Source organism: Prosopis cineraria, unplaced genomic scaffold, assembly GCF_029017545.1.
Source record: "Prosopis cineraria cultivar Desert tree isolate PC_DT_omini unplaced genomic scaffold, ASM2901754v1 PC3, whole genome shotgun sequence".
In the NCBI taxonomy this organism is placed as follows: Eukaryota; Viridiplantae; Streptophyta; class Magnoliopsida; order Fabales; family Fabaceae; genus Prosopis; species Prosopis cineraria.
Window position 1 is genome coordinate 36,176,081 of NW_026555334.1, and position 17,680 is coordinate 36,193,760.

At 32.6% G+C, this 17,680-nt stretch overlaps 1 protein-coding gene across 1 annotated transcript; it reads left to right on the top strand.

The window, feature by feature from the left end:
* The first annotated feature begins 8,901 nt into the window (after nucleotides 1-8,901).
* LOC129306368 (potassium transporter 4-like) lies at nucleotides 8,902-16,041 on the top strand. Its single transcript, XM_054946924.1, has 9 exons — nucleotides 8,902-9,232; nucleotides 11,476-11,716; nucleotides 11,850-12,095; nucleotides 12,533-12,583; nucleotides 12,695-12,955; nucleotides 13,130-13,182; nucleotides 13,378-13,492; nucleotides 13,578-13,832; nucleotides 14,687-16,041. The coding sequence occupies exons 1-9, from the start codon at nucleotides 9,188-9,190 to the stop codon at nucleotides 15,775-15,777; spliced, it is 2,358 nt and encodes a 785-aa protein (XP_054802899.1). The 5' UTR covers nucleotides 8,902-9,187; the 3' UTR covers nucleotides 15,778-16,041.
* The last annotated feature ends 1,639 nt before the right edge of the window (nucleotides 16,042-17,680 follow it).

Here is a 17,680-nt window from a genome sequence, read left to right on the forward strand (position 1 = left end):
GAAAAGTTAACTTTTTTCTTAATATCATAAAAATGTGAGAGGTACTTTCACTTTTACCCTTATCTTTAAATAATAATACATCTATATTAAATACCTTCACGCTAATCAAGAAGGGGTAAAATTGAAAAAGTGATTTAATTGTTACAAAATGTCCTATATTTTAGATCAAAAATTACTTCTGGAAGGTGTCTTATAAATAGAATCGAAGGGAGTATATCTAAGCAGATTATTAGGTTTGACTAAGCAAGATGGATTAAGAAAATTACACTTAGCAAGAATGGGAAAGTTTATTGTCTCTAGCAAAGCACTTCTTTTTGCTCCTATTTGGTAAAGATCTTATTCGTGCTGTTATAGAAATAAGGGAGAATTACTCAAAAAGACTTGAGCAAAATATTTATTGCCCATAAGAACTTGGAATTTGGGGAATGAAATGGGTCCTGCAGTGACACTATGTTTAAGAAGTAAATGATTAAATTAGCCTTAATCAAATTCCCCTCTTCCTTTTCTGCTTCAATGCGATTTTTGCCATCATTCTAACTGCAACTCTATGATTCCAATAATGATGATGAATGGTCGTGATTCCAAGGGTGACGATAACAAAGGAGAGTAAGGTAGGGTCTTGATTTTAAAGACGATGGAAGAAGGAGTGAAGAATGACAAGCTCCTGTGTTTATGATGGCAATAGCGATGGCAATACTCCATCAAATGTCATCCATCATTGTTGACCCTGTGTAGTTGTTCTCGGGAAAGAAGTAAAGAAGGTTTGAACCCTAGGACTTTTTTTAACTCCTAGAACTAATGAGATTTGTATTTTACATAATGTTTTTGTGATAATTCATAACTTCTTGTTGTAATTATAATTTGACTACCACTGTTGCATTTTTTCATGGGTTAATGTCTGCTTCTTTGCTTGGCTAATTCATAATATTTAAGCACATTGGTAGTTGTTATTTGTCCTGGGAATCTACCTTGAAATGGTTTATTAGCAAGTGTTGGGGGATAATTAGTTGCGCTGATTTACAGCTTAGGTTAAGCACTCCAAATTGTCTTTGTTAACTTCTACTATTGAAATTTTAACAAAACTTCCTCATCTTTTCCTTTGTTATTATTCCAACTTAAAGACTACAACTCCCATCAACTCCATGTATTGCTTTAGTCTATAATTCTATTGAAGTCTATTACCTTTTCTTTAGGTATTATTACACTTTTTTTGGAGTTAAAACCAAAGTATTGATACCCATCATTTATATCATACCAAAAGTTGAAGGATTAGTCTAGTGTAGCAAACTTTCCATGTGTAGTTCATAGCGTGGTGTATTTCGGAAATCTAGTTATTTTGGTGCATTTTAAGTTATTGCAATAATAAGTTATATTTTCAATCATATTTAATGTTATCAAATGTAGCATAGGTTTTGTGAAAGTAAACTATCCCATCTTATTATAAATGGCATTATCTCAAGGATTACTGTGAGTTAATATCTATTATAGGGCATATGATTCATTTTCTAGAATGCCATAGACTTGGAGATTGCAAGTTTATGAAATGCTAGTTTTTAATTTTTTTTACATATGACAATAATTGATCGTGTAATGTCTCACTAGACTCTATGCCTAATAGTAAAATAAGGTCTTTGCTTTCAGGGATAATATTACATAAGGTCACAAATTATACATAATCTATGGCTTTAATATGTCGTTTCCCCCTTCCCTTGAAAATTGAAGATGGTAATTAGACCTTTAAGATGTAGTATCTATTTTAGGGGGGTTGGTGCATTAGTGTTTCTATTGATTGGGTACAATCTGAGCCTATAAGGTTAGTCCACATCAGCTGGAGCCAACCCTCTTAACTTTTTGTAAATACAAGGTAATGTATTTTTAAAAATTGACAAAATCATTTATGTTGAAGTTTAGATGCATTTCATAGGGAACCTCAAAGTGGCTCTATTTCATTATAGTCCATCCATATACTAATTCCATTCATTTAATATCCCTTTCTTTGGTATCATTGAGATAAGAGATATCGTTTCTAGTCTATCTGTTTCTATTTCTATATACATGAAAAGTTTCAAAATCATCATATAATAATCTAGAGAAAAACGTCTAAAATAAATTAGTTAAAAAGAAACAAAAAGTATGAAACTCCAATATTTTTTTCTTATCTTAAAATAATAGTATAATGGTAAAAAATGTTGAAGTAAATACAAAATGAATGTATCAAGAAAAAGACTACTAAAAAGTAAAGGAGCAATATTATCTTTTTTTGATATATAACTAAATAAGTATTCTTTTTACAAATATTATTTTTCTATTATAGACAATTCTTGTTATCTAGATAGAAATAGATAATGTTGCTTTCTTATGTTATAAGGTTCTAATGAATCTTTATTTTATTTTTCCTTTTATTACCATATCGAATTGGCCCCGATTTTAGAAATCTAATAAAATCAAGATTTTCGCAGGTGAATATTTACTCTTTCATTATCTATTTCAAGATCCAAAAGGTTTATCAATCCCAGGAGGTGCAGATCCATAATAGACATATAGAAATTATTGTGAGTCAAATAACATCAAAAGTATTGGTTTCAGAAGATGGAAGTTCCATTTGTACAAATAAGAATCCCCCTCGTTACATGATTTCTTCTTCATATAGATAGATATAGGATCTATGGAGCAATTACTTAGAAGTACATTTTGTGAAACAGCCCTTCCTATTTGATTTTAAAAATCGACAAAATCATTTATGTTGAAATTTAGATGCCTTTTCTAATTCCATAACAAGGGATGCAAATTTTATCCCCGCATGTCTTGCCAAATGTTGGTGATTTCAACCTTTTTAACTTTTAAGGAATTGGTTGTGAATGAGTTGAGAAAATGAAAGCATGATTAAAAGAAGACATTCTAAGGGAAGCGAATAAGTATTGAAGTGCCATACTAGTTAGTCGTGAAGTAGATGAAGGGGAGATATTTGATGTTGGGAACATGTCACCTCCAATTCAATTCAAACACCACTTGAAGTTTTTAAAGAGATGTAATTACTAGACAAAGATGAGAAAGAGATGTAATTGAGCATGGAGCTCTTGGACAAAAGCAAGTTACAAAAGAAAACTTCTAACAGATATAATTTATTAATTTGTAATTGCAACAGCTTATAGGGATGAAGATTCCAAAGAGAATTCCATTAGATTATATTCTTAAAGCCTGTATGGATGACATTTTGTAAAGATTGCATAGATGATATTTTTTTTAGGTTTTATCTCCTATGGACGAGTCATTTTTCTAATGATTATCTGTATAATGTATTATTATGTCGTTAAGGAACGTAAGAACATATTACTGTTTAATAATAAATAGATTAGTCGGTTTTTTATGCTTTAAGTTGGAGTTGGAAGCTTTGATACTAAAAACACAATTGAAATTACAAAAAAGGGCAAGAGATTGAAAAGGAACAAGAGATTGACAATATCCACACTAATAATGTTGAACGTGTAAGAACTGTTGAATATCTATAAATATTTTCATGAAAAATAATATAATTTTTAGAATATGCAAAATGCATATTCGAATATAAGGTGTATTCTATGTAGATTTTTAGAATAACCATTTGCATTTTCGAAATATTCATAGGTACTTTAATGAAAAATGATACAATTTTTAGAATATGCAAAATATGTATTTGAATATAAAGTACATTCTATGTAGATTTTTAGAATAAACATTTGCATTTTTAGAACATTTATAGGTATTTTCATGAAAAATGATACAATTTTTTGAATATACAAAATGCATATTTAATTTAAGGTGTATTCTATATAGATTTTCAAAATGACCAATTACATTTTTAAAATATTCATAAGTATTTTAATGAAAAATGATACAATTTTTAGAACATGCAAAAGGCATATTCAAATATAAGGTACATTTTATGTAAATTTTCAGAATATGCATGTGTAATATCTTAAAAATACAACATTAATACAATATTCAAATCTCAAGTTCTACGTCATATTTGAATATACATTTTGTATATCTTGAAAATGTAATTTTTCTTCCATTTATGTGAATAATCATTTTGGATATTATGAAAATGTTACATTTAGTGTCGTGTTTTAGGACCATATATAGATATATTCAACCATATGCGACCTTTCTTTCATAATATGCAAGTACCCTTCAAGGAGTTGCAAATAGATTTTCGTTTATTCAAATATGCAAAAATGTTATTCATATATATAGAAGAAATTTACATTTTGTTGAAGATTAGTTGCATGTTGAGGAAGAAAGATCGCATATGTTTCCAAAAGTATCCATAAGGAAAATTAATGAGTGATATTCAAATATGTAAAAATGTTATTTAAATAAATGAAAGTTTTCTTATATATAATTGAAATTCAAATGCATAGAGTTGTAAAATTGCTGCATATGATTGAAGATCCCTGTTTTTATTATTCTAAAATGATTCTAAGTTAAAAAATTTTAGAATGTACAAAAGTGTTATTCGAATAAATGAAAGTTTTTTGCGTATAATTGAAGTTCAAATACATATATATATATATATATGGTGGAAGAATCACTATATATAACTGAAGACCCTTGCATTTAACATATTGACGTTGAAGAACCTTGTATTAAGTATTAACATGAAATTAGTGACAGCCAAAGATCTTGCTACACTTTTGTCTTTTTTTTTTTTAATAGCAAGGGTACTTGTATCATTTGGCTCTCAACAATTAATGCTAGCGAAGAACCTATTTTCAAAATTTGTCCCAACTCCTTCATAGCAATGAAATTTGTGGTGAGGTTTTTTTTTTTTTGGGCCAATTTTTCCTAGAAACAACGAACAGTTGAAATATGATATTTCATGTGCGCATGTATAGGAGACAATAAAATGGCAGAGGTCGCTCCAACGTGAAGAATAAAAAAAAGGACATACATTGTGAGGCTACATAATTCTTTTTTAATTTTATGTCCACGGAATAACTGGTATTTAAAGATTGCATTCTCAAGACACTGAGGGACACAATTTTGCTATAATTTAAAAATACGAAGTGATTGATAGTTCATTCATTATATTTATTCATTTATAGGTTACATCACCGTATTTATTTATGAGTCTATTTATACGGAGTCTATTTCTAGCTAGTTGATTGGACTTTAACTCCTGTAAAAATCGCACGACAACGAGTGAGCATTGTTCTAAATTAACGAGTATATTATCTTTTTTATTTAGATAACTTTATTTTATTTTATGTTATTTTGCCGCTAATATACAAAAAGAGAAAACAGAATCAAACCATGCATCAACAAGAATTCAAGACTCAGAGACTAATGCACGTCGCTCATCTCGGTGTACATTTCATTTAATTTTGAGGAACATGGATCAGATTAATTACTAGCCTGAATGATTTGTGTAATCAATTCTGGAAAATAACTGGCTAATGCTTGACATACATCTCTCCCGATCCGTATATATACTCTGTCTCCTGTTATGATTGAAGGGAATCGATCCATGCATTAAAAAAAAAAAAATTGGTTTCTTATTCCTCCAATTCAGCACGCCGTAATTAAATGAATAAAATTTACTGTAAATATATAAATGAAGGGGATTTACTCAGCCTACTAGGTCAGTGTATCGGGTTGGCTTGAAAGACGAGTCGCGCTGTATAATAGTCTAACGTCAAACCCGATCTTTCCCTTCGCCTGGTGTGGATATTTTCATATTATTTGTTTATGAATATCATTTACAGATTTTAATTATATATGAGTATTAATTGACTTTATGATATGTACTATCTTCAATTCTATTTATAAGATGAAGAGAAAGGAGGATTTTTTCTTGTCCCATTTATGAGTCATATCATTGAACTTTTATCACAAATTTTCCTATTTAACAACGTTGGTGTGATGAAATACATTATTAAAATATATATATATATATATATATTAATAAGTGTAAAGTTAAAAATTTATTGAATTTTTAAATAAAATTAATAATTTTTTTATTCTGATAAAACATGTTAAAAATAATTTATAAATAAGAGTAGAGAAGTATACAAAATCAAGTCAAGCTAGTTCAAGTACACAAAGCCCTAACATTAGATAATAGGACTTGTGCTGTATGCACACCACTTGAAAAATTAAGCATAATTATCTCACTCTTTTAGTCTTATTTATATGATAAAGAGAGAACATTAATTTTAATCTTATTTACATGACCACTTCACTATTTTATATATTCATAATCATTATTAAACGCTAATAAAAATTAAAATAATTATTTTTATCATTATTAAGGATAGAATTGAAAACTTATTAAATTTTAAGACATAATCAATAAAGTTTAAGGTTTCTTTTATTTCAATCAAATATATTAAAAGTGACTTATAAATAAAATTAGATAAAATATTTAATTTCCATCTCAGCACCAAAAAAGAAAAAATCATATATGTGAGGGAAATTAAAACAGATTATTGGCGAAATATAATTGGCTGGCGTTGATGTGCATACAGACACGGGACGCATTGCATGCATGTAGCTCTGCTTGAGGGAACAGGTACATCCAATCACCCGCCATATTGATATCACAGCCATGCATGCAAATACGCTTCACAGAGTGAATTGTTATTTGACACACAGAGAAGCTATCCAACATCTTCGCCATGCCTTCAACGTCACTCTCAAATGTGTCATCCACCTATATACTATATTGTTCTAAGTATAAATTGGTGGACGTGGATGCTATCCCCTGCTCTCTCCCCATCACAAATCTCTGTGATCTCCATTTTTTTGTTTTCCTTTGTTCTTATATTATTACTGTTTATTACTCTCTACGATCCCTTGTCGATTCATTGTATTTTTATATGCTTCAGATCGTGAACGTGATTTGTTATTAGACAGACGTGATGCATTATTGCATCCTCCGAAATTTGACAACTTATTGCTTTTAATTTGTTATTGGCCAGTGCATCTACAGCATCCACGTGAATTTAGGTAATAATAAAAAGATTTAGATCATGTTTGATTACTAAAAAAAATTAAATAAAATAAATTAAAAAAATAAAAGTAAAAATAAGATAAAAAAAATCACATTAATAAAGAAATGAGGGAATTTAATTTATAGAGTTGAAAATTATAATTTATAAAATTTTTGAAATTTCAACTAATTTTATTTTATTTTATTATAATAACTAAACCTGACTTTATTGATTTGTCTCAATCCCAACACCACTAGCCTCCGTGGACGAACGCGACACTACAAATGAGACGAGCGTTTGTTTATTTATTTCTATATTATAACATAAAACCCAACAATTTGCCAAATTGTCATCGTCCTCTTGTTCTTTTGAGGTAAACGACGATTTGTCGTCTTCTTTGGTTTCCAATTTGCAGGATTTCTGGGTGGCCTGATCTTGGTCCGAGCTAACCTACACGCGCCATGAGCTTCATTGAAGAACGCGTGGACCAGGCCCTTCATCAGTCCCCACCACAGAATGTGAACTTCAACCTCTTAATTATAACTTTGCTCAGCTTTTTTTTAAACCCTTCATTTCTCCTTAAGCCAGGCCAGCGAAATTGCAATTTGCGTCCACCAACCCAATTTGCATTCACCTAAAAAAAATCAAGAAAAAATAATAAAATTAATCTAAAATATATAAATAATAATTTAATCCATTAAAAATGTTATAATTCTCTTGAAATTTTTAAAATTCTTTTATCATTAATAAATTTATATAAATTATTTTTATTAAAAATAAATAATTCATAATTTTTTTCTTATATTCACAATAATATATAATAAATAATTAATATATAAAGTTGTGATTTGCATCCACCAACCCAATTTGCATTCACCTCATTCATAAATCATATCCCACGAGAGTAAAATCAATTTGCGGATGTTTTAACCAAAGCAAATTGTGTATGACTTCTTAAATTTTCACGCATCAATTTTACACACCTATATATATCTTAGACTTTTTCTATATAAAGAATGATGAATCACAAGTGCATCACATACTCCCCCTACTTAACCCGTACTATCGATCTTCCTGTTTGAGGTAAGTGTGGGGTGCTACCTGAGTTCCAAGGTTCAAAACAAAAATTAAAAATATTTGTTATTAAATGATGATCATCGTAATATAATAAATATTTGACGTCTTAATAGTTGGGTGAACGAAAGGAACCAAACCAAACGGGCTTAATGGGTTTTGCGAAGAAGTACAGGGCCGACAGATGGAGGGGGGCCTAGCCCATGCAGACATTACGAAAGTCGCTGTACAAACTGATCTAGTGACATTACATTACCAGTTATTATGATAATATTTTTAATTAATGAGCTTTATTATTATTTGTTTAAAAAATGTACTTTGGACGGTGGACCCTCAATCATTTGGAGTTGAAAATTAGATAGTCTCTGTCACTTACTATGCGCATGACGTTCATTCTACACAGCCTCGTCAATTGTGGTTAATCAGCCTATAAAACATGGCTAACCAAATACTACACCGTGATTTATATATATATATATATATATATCATCTATGAGGGTTTTTTTAATAAAAATTATATATAATATAATTATATTGTTGTTCTCATATTTATTGAAGAAAATATGGGGAAAATTTTAATTAAAAGAAAAACATTTAATCATATAATGATTGTATCATTTGAATTCAGCACATTGAACAGCTTTGTTAGTGGCGATAAAATGATAAACTATCGCCATCCAGAAATCATATTAAAAAAGAATAATTTGAGGTTAAATTTATCTGAAGACGGCAATCCAATTTTATAGACCGCTCATCTCAAATCTCAAAGTATGCTAATAAACATAAACAATATTTTCCATTGTAGTCAAATTTCAGGAGAAAGAATCCATGAACATTATAAAGACTTGAGTAATTGAGAATTAGATATGGCCCCCTGTATTTGGGGCCGGAATCCATGGATGGGTAGTCACGGAACGACCAACAGCGTGACGTGCACAGAACACGCCATTTGGGAATGGAAATGAGATAATGTGCAATTAATAGAGTACCATTCCGTAATTTCCATTTCACTCAACAAGTGCCATTTCGTATTTAATCGGAGCTTCAAATCCGACAGCTCGAGAGATGCGGGGGAATATCTGAATCCTGAACGAGCTTCTCACTCTCAGCTTCACGCGCGCCCCCAGTGAGCGAACTTCCTCATGGAACCCGAATCTGGAGCTTCATCTTCTCGGAATCCTTCTCAGGTTAGTATTTCCCTCTTTTTACCCGCCTTTTTTTTTTTGGTTTCGCTCTGTTCTGTCAGCGTATGATTAATCTAAATTTCATGTTTTGGTTTTTGATTCTTTTGTGGTTACTTGTTGATGAATCAAGAAGAATCAAAGCTGTTCTTGCTCTGTGAAGTTTAGTTAGGTCCTGCTTCGCTTGCGTCTGTTTTTCCTTTTCTTCAATTTCGATTCGGACTCATGTTCTGTCAAGTATACTATTCTGCTTTATTCTATAACTTTTACAAGGTGAATGTATTTTTTATGTCTCCGTTTGTCCCATACCCGTAGCACACATTTTTACATCGGAAGTAGTGTCTGTACTCTTGTCAACGTGGTAAACGAAAAATTTAACCTACAATTTACAGCAGTTTAAGTCTTGTATATAATGTTTTTTCAGTCACCGTATGATCCGCCCGAAATTCATTAGCAAGGGTACTAGAGTTCTGTACCTGATAAACATCTGTCTGTTAGATTTATTTGGCGCGAGACTCGATTGTTTGAGGACATCAGAAATGAATTGAGTTCTCCTCTCCTTCCTTCTCTGTTCTTTCTGTCTTCTACCCTCCCGTCCTTCTTAGTTCTTAACATTTGTATTAGAGAAGGCCTATTCATGGCAGCTCAGGTTCCAATGTCGTTGAGAAAAGTCCAAAATCATCAGAACCCAGCTTCGCCGGAAAAGCAACCACTTGGGGATAATGGTGGACCAAAGGATAATATTGGCAGCGGAGCATTGGGTGAATTGGCTGCAAAAATTGATTTTATGCTTTTTGCTACGACTCACTGGGGTGATTAATCAAACCCAAGACAGGGAAGGGTGGAAGGATCCGTGGAAAGCTGAGGCAAGATATCTCGTAATAGACGAATTAATGCAACTAACTCAAACTGAAACTTTGGTGGAACACCGTAATTTGTTTGATTACCTTGCCTGCGAAGTAGAGCTGTCAGATGATCTCTTGCCTAGCTATGGCCGAAGGGCCTCAAACCAGAAATTACTAAAGTTAAATTGTTCTATTTCCACCCTAATAAGCTCTTGGATGAGACCAGGTTGGCAAAGCTTCAAAAATTGAATTCTGTGATGGCCCTTGCTCTTTCTTTCCCTGTTATGTTTTCTTCCAAATCCTTTTCACACTCTGCCTATTCATAATGTGGAGTTGGATTCTGTTCCTGTCTCATCCCAAAATAAAGATGGGGTAGTATGTTTCATGATGATTTCACGGAAAATATAGAATGAATGCTTCAAGGGGATAACAAGTATTGTGGTCCTATGTATTTTACTGTTGAACCACCAACTATGTCGTCCTATGGGAGTGAAGGACAAGCTCATCATGAGCACTAGGGTGGATTTGTTTGTTGAACTGTCATTGACGCCTAAGGTGGTGAAGACAGTGCCTTCCATGAACATTATGGTGGAGTCTGCTTGTGTGCCTATAGAACATGTTACAAATGGATGTACATTTTTTATGTCCATGGTTCAGGATTTCTGAATTATGGAAGTGGTAGGCAGAATGTTGATATTGGAAAAATTCAATGGGAGCAGAGAATACAGGGCTGTGTTTGGATTGCAGTAAAGTGGTCTCTTATCTAATGTTAAATGCAGGTTGGTCTGAATTAAAATCCTCTTACCCAACCCTTGAGGACAAGGGTGTTTTGAAAGTAGGGGACTGATGTGCTCCAAATTTAATCAAGGGTTTGAGTTCTCTGCTTGATGGAAATCTCAGTTAGATTTGATAGCTGTTGGTTAGGTTGTTGACTTTGTTAAGAGGTTGGGATATGATAACATAAGGACATTATAAGTGAATTCAATTCTCTTCTTCTTAACACTCTCACTTGATCCATTCTTCTGTTTTACTTGCCTTGATCAAACTTTTCTTTTCTTTTCAAAAGGAAAATATATTTAAAGTAAATATTTGTGAGTTGTGCATACTGTTCCTTTAATGATTGGATGGAGTGTCCAGAATGGGAAATTGTGGTTTCTATTGACCTTGACTGAAAAACTATTGTTTGATTAAAAGAAATGTTGAACTTCCAATAAGTCACCATGTCAACTTATTATTTTGTGTTGTAGTTTTTCATTTTAAATTTATATACTCTCTGGCGTGATATATTTTTGGTCTTCAATTTATTTTCACTGGTATGGCATTGCTTACCGTTCCCTTTTCCAAGTATGAGATAAATTTGAATTATGAAATTTTAACGGTCACTCATCTTTTGCTGTTTTGCAGTTGTCATGGGTTAATCTCTCTAGGAGTCTAATATTAGCATATCAAAGCTTTGGCGTAGTATATGGAGATCTAAGTACATCACCTCTCTATGTTTTCACAAGCATATTTGGAGGAAAGTTGCAGAAGTACCATGATGAAGAAACTACCTTTGGTGCTTTTTCATTAATTTTCTGGACCTTCACATTAATTCCCTTACTTAAATACGTTTTCATCCTATTGAGTGCTGATGATAATGGTGAAGGTATTCTAAAACTATTATCTGCATATAAATTACTGAACTCCTTTGGCATTTCTTTTTCTTTCAAGTTCTTCTGGACTCTGAATATTATTAATTATTCAAGTGTATGCACTGATTCTGGTACAAACGTTTTCAGGTGGGACATTTGCTCTCTACTCACTGCTTTGCAGACATGCCAAGTTTAATTTACTCCCCAACCAACAAGCAGCTGATGAGGAGCTGTCGTCCTACAAATATGGTCCCTCATCACAGCCTGTATCCCTTTCCCCACTGAAGAGGTTTCTGGAGAAGCATAAGAGGTTAAGAACAGTTCTACTTGTTGTAGTGTTGTTTGGTGCTTGCATGGTCATAGCCGATGGTGTGTTTACTCCAGCAATTTCAGGTAAAATACCTATTTATTAATCTGAAATTGGGTTTGTTTAGAGTTATTAATTATGTCTTTTGGGTATAGTCTTGGTGTTAAATGTTAAGATAGTTTTGTAGACTTAAAGCTCTAACCCTTGCTCCCCCCCCCCCAAAAAAAAAAAAACAGAAGTACATTAAGTCTTCTAACAAAATGTTCAAATATTAAATTTATTCTTTATGTGATTCCTATTTGGAACATGAGAAGGATAGATTGTTATAAAAATAAATTCTACAACCCCTTCCCCTTAACCCCCAACAGAGTTGAAGGGAACAAGAGAGGGGGGGAGAGAGAGAGAGAGAGACAACCAGTTTAATTTGTTTACCATTGTTTACATTAAATAGTTATTAAAAAAAAAAACATGAGGATTATCTTCACCTGATCAGAAATTAACATTCCTTCCCACCTACTTGCAGTTCTATCAGCAGTAGCAGGATTACAAGTTAGTGAGATCAAACTTACTAATGGTGAGTCAATTGTCATTTGTGCTTTGTCAAAGATGTTGCAGTTTATATCAGTGCTCATTCAATTTCAAAGGCTTTATATTGTATCACTATAGCAATTTCTTATCGTTGTAGGTGAACTTGTCTTGCTTGCCTGCGTCATATTGGTTGGTCTGTTTGCTCTCCAGCATTGTGGCACCCACAAAGTAGCATTTATGTTTGCACCAATTGTAATAATCTGGCTTGTATCCATTTTGTCTATTGGACTGTATAACACAATATGCTGGAATCCAAAAATAGTTCAGGCTTTATCCCCACACTATATCATCAAGTTTTTTATCAAGACTGGCAAAGAAGGTTGGATTTCTCTTGGAGGGGTTCTTCTCTGTATCACTGGTATGGTAGTCCTGAACCTCCATGCCACCTGTCATTTATCAAAACTTTGTTGGAAAACTATACTGGATGTTGCATTTCCACTATGAATTTAATTGTACATTGACTCGATACTGTGAGTTTTTAAGAACTCTGACGCTAAGTTCACTAAATGCTTATCATTTTGTGTTTTGCCAGGATCTGAAGCTATGTTTGCTGATCTTGGTCATTTCACCGCTTTTTCAATAAGAGTGAGCTCTTGACTGTTATGGACATTCAATTGGTCTTAGTTTTCGAAAACATTGTTGGTTGACTGAAAAATATGTAGTGGACATCTTGTATTGTTTGAAGTGTCTATGTTATTGGATCTCTGGTCTGATAGCAATTATTATTCATTGCATGGAAAACAAATAAGAAATCTCTTAACATTATTCTTCCTTGTGCAGCTTGCATTTGCTCTTGTTATATACCCTTGTCTGGTGGTACAGTACATGGGCCAAGCTGCTTTCTTATCTAAAAATCTCGGCTCTGTCCATAACAGTTTTTATGACTCAATCCCAAGTTAGTTCTTATGGTTCTCTTCTTGCTCGGTACTAATTTCCATCAATTCAAGCTGTTCTTATTTGTCAATTTTTCTTGCCTGCAGAACCTGTATATTGGCCTGTCTTTGTTATTGGCACCCTTGCTGCTATTGTGGGGAGTCAGGCTGTTATAACTGCCACTTTCTCTATTATCAAGCAGTGTCATGCACTCGGATGTTTTCCGCGAGTGAAAATTGTACACACCTCAAAACATATATATGGACAGATCTATATCCCTGAAATAAACTGGATACTTATGGTCCTGACTCTTGCTATGACAATCGGATTTCGTGACACAACCTTGATTGGAAATGCTTATGGTAATTTACTTTTTTATGGAGGAGTCAAAGTCTCTATATAGTTATGAGACTGTTTATGACTTTATTCTTTTTTTGCCTATGCTTATTCATATGTCTGATGATTGGTGGCACTGGTGATATTGCTTGCAAGCTGTGAGCCCTTGCTTGGGTGCACTGGCTCATTCAAATCATGCCAGGTTTAGTAGTTTTATTTGGTTTATGGACAAAGTATATGCTTTAAGTTCACGATCAGTTGCTAGAGTGTGTCAAATTAAAGCAGAAGAAAAAAGAACACTTTAGGTTCAGTAGTAAAATATCTTCGGATGAATACTACTATCAAGTGCTCAAAAAAAAAAAATCTCACGCCTTTAATATTCAGATGCCCCCTAAAAGAAGCCCCTGATATTCAGGTAGTATGGTTATGCAGCACACTTGATGCTTGTGCTAGTTGCCATTGTGAATTCACGTGGATCTGGTTGTTTTGCTAATACTTCAATATTCAAGTGCCCCTAATATTCAGTAGTATAGTTTGTACAAGTATGCAGCACACTTGATGCTTGTGCTAGTTGCCATTGTGAATTCACACGTGGATCTGGTTATTTTGCTAATGCTTTTTTTGAAAGAACTTGCAGTTTGAGTGTTAGTTTTGCATTGATATACATGGATTACGAGGTTACAAGTTCCCGTGCATCTAATTAGAGCGTTATGCTTGCTTGCATAAATCTGCATTTTAAGAATGTCCTTGTTAATGAGGCTGCATGGTACACGGCTGCTTTAATAAATGCAATAAACACTGGGTTATTTTTGGTCAAAATTGTGCTGTGTTATATTTTGTCTTACTGAAGTTAACTCTATTTGGCGTTTTTGATTTGCAGGACTTGCTTGTATAGCAGTTATGTTTGTCACTACATTTCTGATGGCACTTATCATAATCTTCGTCTGGCAGAAAAGTGTCATGGTTGCTACAATATTTCTTTCATTCTTCTGGGTTATAGAGGGCGCATATTTATCAGCAGCATTCATAAAAGTTCCCCAGGGAGGGTGGGTTCCTCTTGTCCTGTCATTCATCATCATGATTGTTATGTATGTGTGGCATTATGGTACTCGTAGGAAATACAGCTATGATCTACACAACAAAGTTTCATTGAAATGGTTACTAGGATTGGGCCCTAGCCTGGGCATTGTCCGTGTACCAGGAATAGGTCTTATCTACTCAGAACTGGCAACAGGAGTGCCTGCAATATTTTCCCACTTTGTTACAAATCTTCCTGCATTTCACAGTGTGCTGGTCTTTGTTTGTGTAAAATCAGTTCCTGTTCCATATGTCTCACCTGAAGAACGTTTCCTTATAGGGCGTGTTTGCCCTAGGCCATATCGTATGTATAGATGCATCGTTAGATATGGGTATAAGGACATTCAAAGGGATGACGGAGACTTTGAGAACCAACTCATTCAGAGTATCGCAGAGTTTATCCAAATGGAAGCTATTCAGCCACAATTTTCAAGTCCTGAAAGTTCTTCACTTGACGGGAGGATGGCTGTTATAAGTGTTAGTAGAGGCATAGGATCTACTTCAAGCTTAATAGTGTCCGAACATGAGGATGTTGACCTGGACATCTCAATCCCGAGCAGCAAGTCTGTCACCCTCCGAAGCTTGCAATCAGTTTATGACGACGAGAACCCACAAGTCAGGAGGCGCCGGGTAAGATTTCAGCTATCTAACAATCCTAGCATGGATCCTGGTGTTAGGGAGGAGCTTTTGGATTTAATTCAAGCTAAGGAGGCGGGAGTTGCATATATCCTGGGGCACTCATATGTGAAGGCAAGGAAATCGTCCTCATTCTTGAAAAAGCTAGTGATTGATATTGGGTATTCATTTCTTCGGAAGAATTGCAGGGGTCCATCTGTCGCCCTTAACATTCCTCACATCAGTCTGATTGAAGTTGGAATGATATATTATGTGTAGTTCCTTGGTAGAATTTTGCAACTTGATCTTGGTGGTAAGGTACGGGTTTTATTTATTCTCCTGGTTAAAAATAGAGGTGGTTATTGTCTATGTTTAGGGTAGGTTAAGGCCTCTCTGGTCATGTTATCTTTGCTTCAGCTTTTCTTCCAACGTGTAAATTTCACAAATAATGATAGTACTTAAATTTTTTTAGAACGACTTAGTTGTTCGGAATACTTGATCATTACCGGAGGACCTATCAATAAAAGGCGAGAGATTTCCGTATGGATGTCACTTTACTTTCCATCGTCTTCCATCAAAAATGGATGGTGACGGGAGAATATAGCTTTGACGCCCTTTTGGCAATCACTATGCTAAAAAGGCCATGGAGAAGCCATTTGAAATCTCTCACACTGCACTTTCAGCCGCACGAGTTCTTCAAGAACCATTCCCTTGCTGAAATTATTAAGTAAATTGGATGATGACTTCTGATTATGTATTTGTTAATTGGCTTACTTAAAATGATAATTTAGATATTGAAATTTTTTATGTTTCGGTACAAAACTTTTTGAATTTTGATATAACCTAATTTGTTGTCTTTTTATATCGTTTTTCCGTGATCCTGTGAATCTCGTAGAGCCGGTAATTCGTGGTCGGGCTTAATTCAGGTCGAGTTTATTCGGATTGGACTTAAAGAATTCTACTCTTTTTAAAAAGCTCATATAGTCAAGCTTGGTCCTAACGCCTTCGAGCTTCGGGCTTATTCGGGTCGGCCCAAATATTCAAAACTTTTTTAAAAATATTTTTTTTATTTTTAATCAATTTTAATTTTTAAATAATTTTATTAAGCATAGCATATTATTTTAACTTGAAAGGAATATAAAAATAATAACTTATTAACTTTATAGTTAAGTATTTAAGTAGCTTTGTTACTGTTTTGTTGTATTATGTGCAATTTATTCATGAATGTTTTCTTTACTTGTAAATTAATGTCTTATTTATTTAAATATTGCCCTTATCATAGTTATATAAAAATATTTATATATTTTAATTGAATCATATTATTTTAATTATGGTCAAGTTAATCTCAATTCAACTACGGTTAAACCATTAATTTAAAATTATTGTCCTGATTAGTTAAAAGTTTTTAATAATTATTGCATAAAATATACTTTTTATTTTTAAGAATATGAAAAAAATAGTCATCATTATATTATATAAAACAAAATTATTTAATTATGGGCAAAATACTATTTTTTTGAATTTTTTTCTTTAAATATTTTATATTGTTTAAGTCCTATATATAAAAAGTATTTACTTTAGTTCATTCTTAATTTTTAACTAAGTCTAACGTGAATAATAATCAAATAATTATCTAAAAATATTATTTTATTTATTATGTTTGTTTAGTAGTAGAGCTGAAAATTCATACATGTCCAAATTTTATTTTTAAAATTATTTTTAATTTAAAATTAATTATCTTATTTTATAAAAAATATAAAATATAATTTTTTGGACAAGAAAATGGTTTATATGACTCAATTATTAAAATATATTTTAATTATTATTTTAAGATATTTTATTTGATTAAAAATAATAAAAATGAAAAAATATAAATATTTTTATTTTTTTAAAATAACTATAGTAATACACTCAAATATATGGTATTTTAAAATAAAATGATATAAAACTTAAAAAATAATTAATATTTATTATATTATATTTTTTTAAAAAATTATTTTTTTCCTATTCGGGTATTCGGGCCAAGCCCGAACCCGATCGGGCTTGGCCTGAATTTTTTCGGGCCTATTCGGGCCGTCCGAATATGTCTGAACAATAAAAAAAATATTATTTTTTTCAGGTTTGGGTCTAAATTTTTTGGGCGAGTTCGGATTGACCCATCGAGCTTGGCCCAAATTATCGT

Bases quoted from the DNA above. Each gene is read 5' to 3' on its own strand.
- LOC129306368 (XM_054946924.1), top strand. From the start codon at position 9,188: ATGGAACCCGAATCTGGAGCTTCATCTTCTCGGAATCCTTCTCAG. The intron at 9,233-11,475 runs GTTAGTATTTCC...GCTGTTTTGCAG, and splicing joins CTTCTCGGAATCCTTCTCAG to TTGTCATGGGTTAATCTCTC. The intron at 12,956-13,129 runs GTATGGTAGTCC...GTGTTTTGCCAG, and splicing joins GGTTCTTCTCTGTATCACTG to GATCTGAAGCTATGTTTGCT.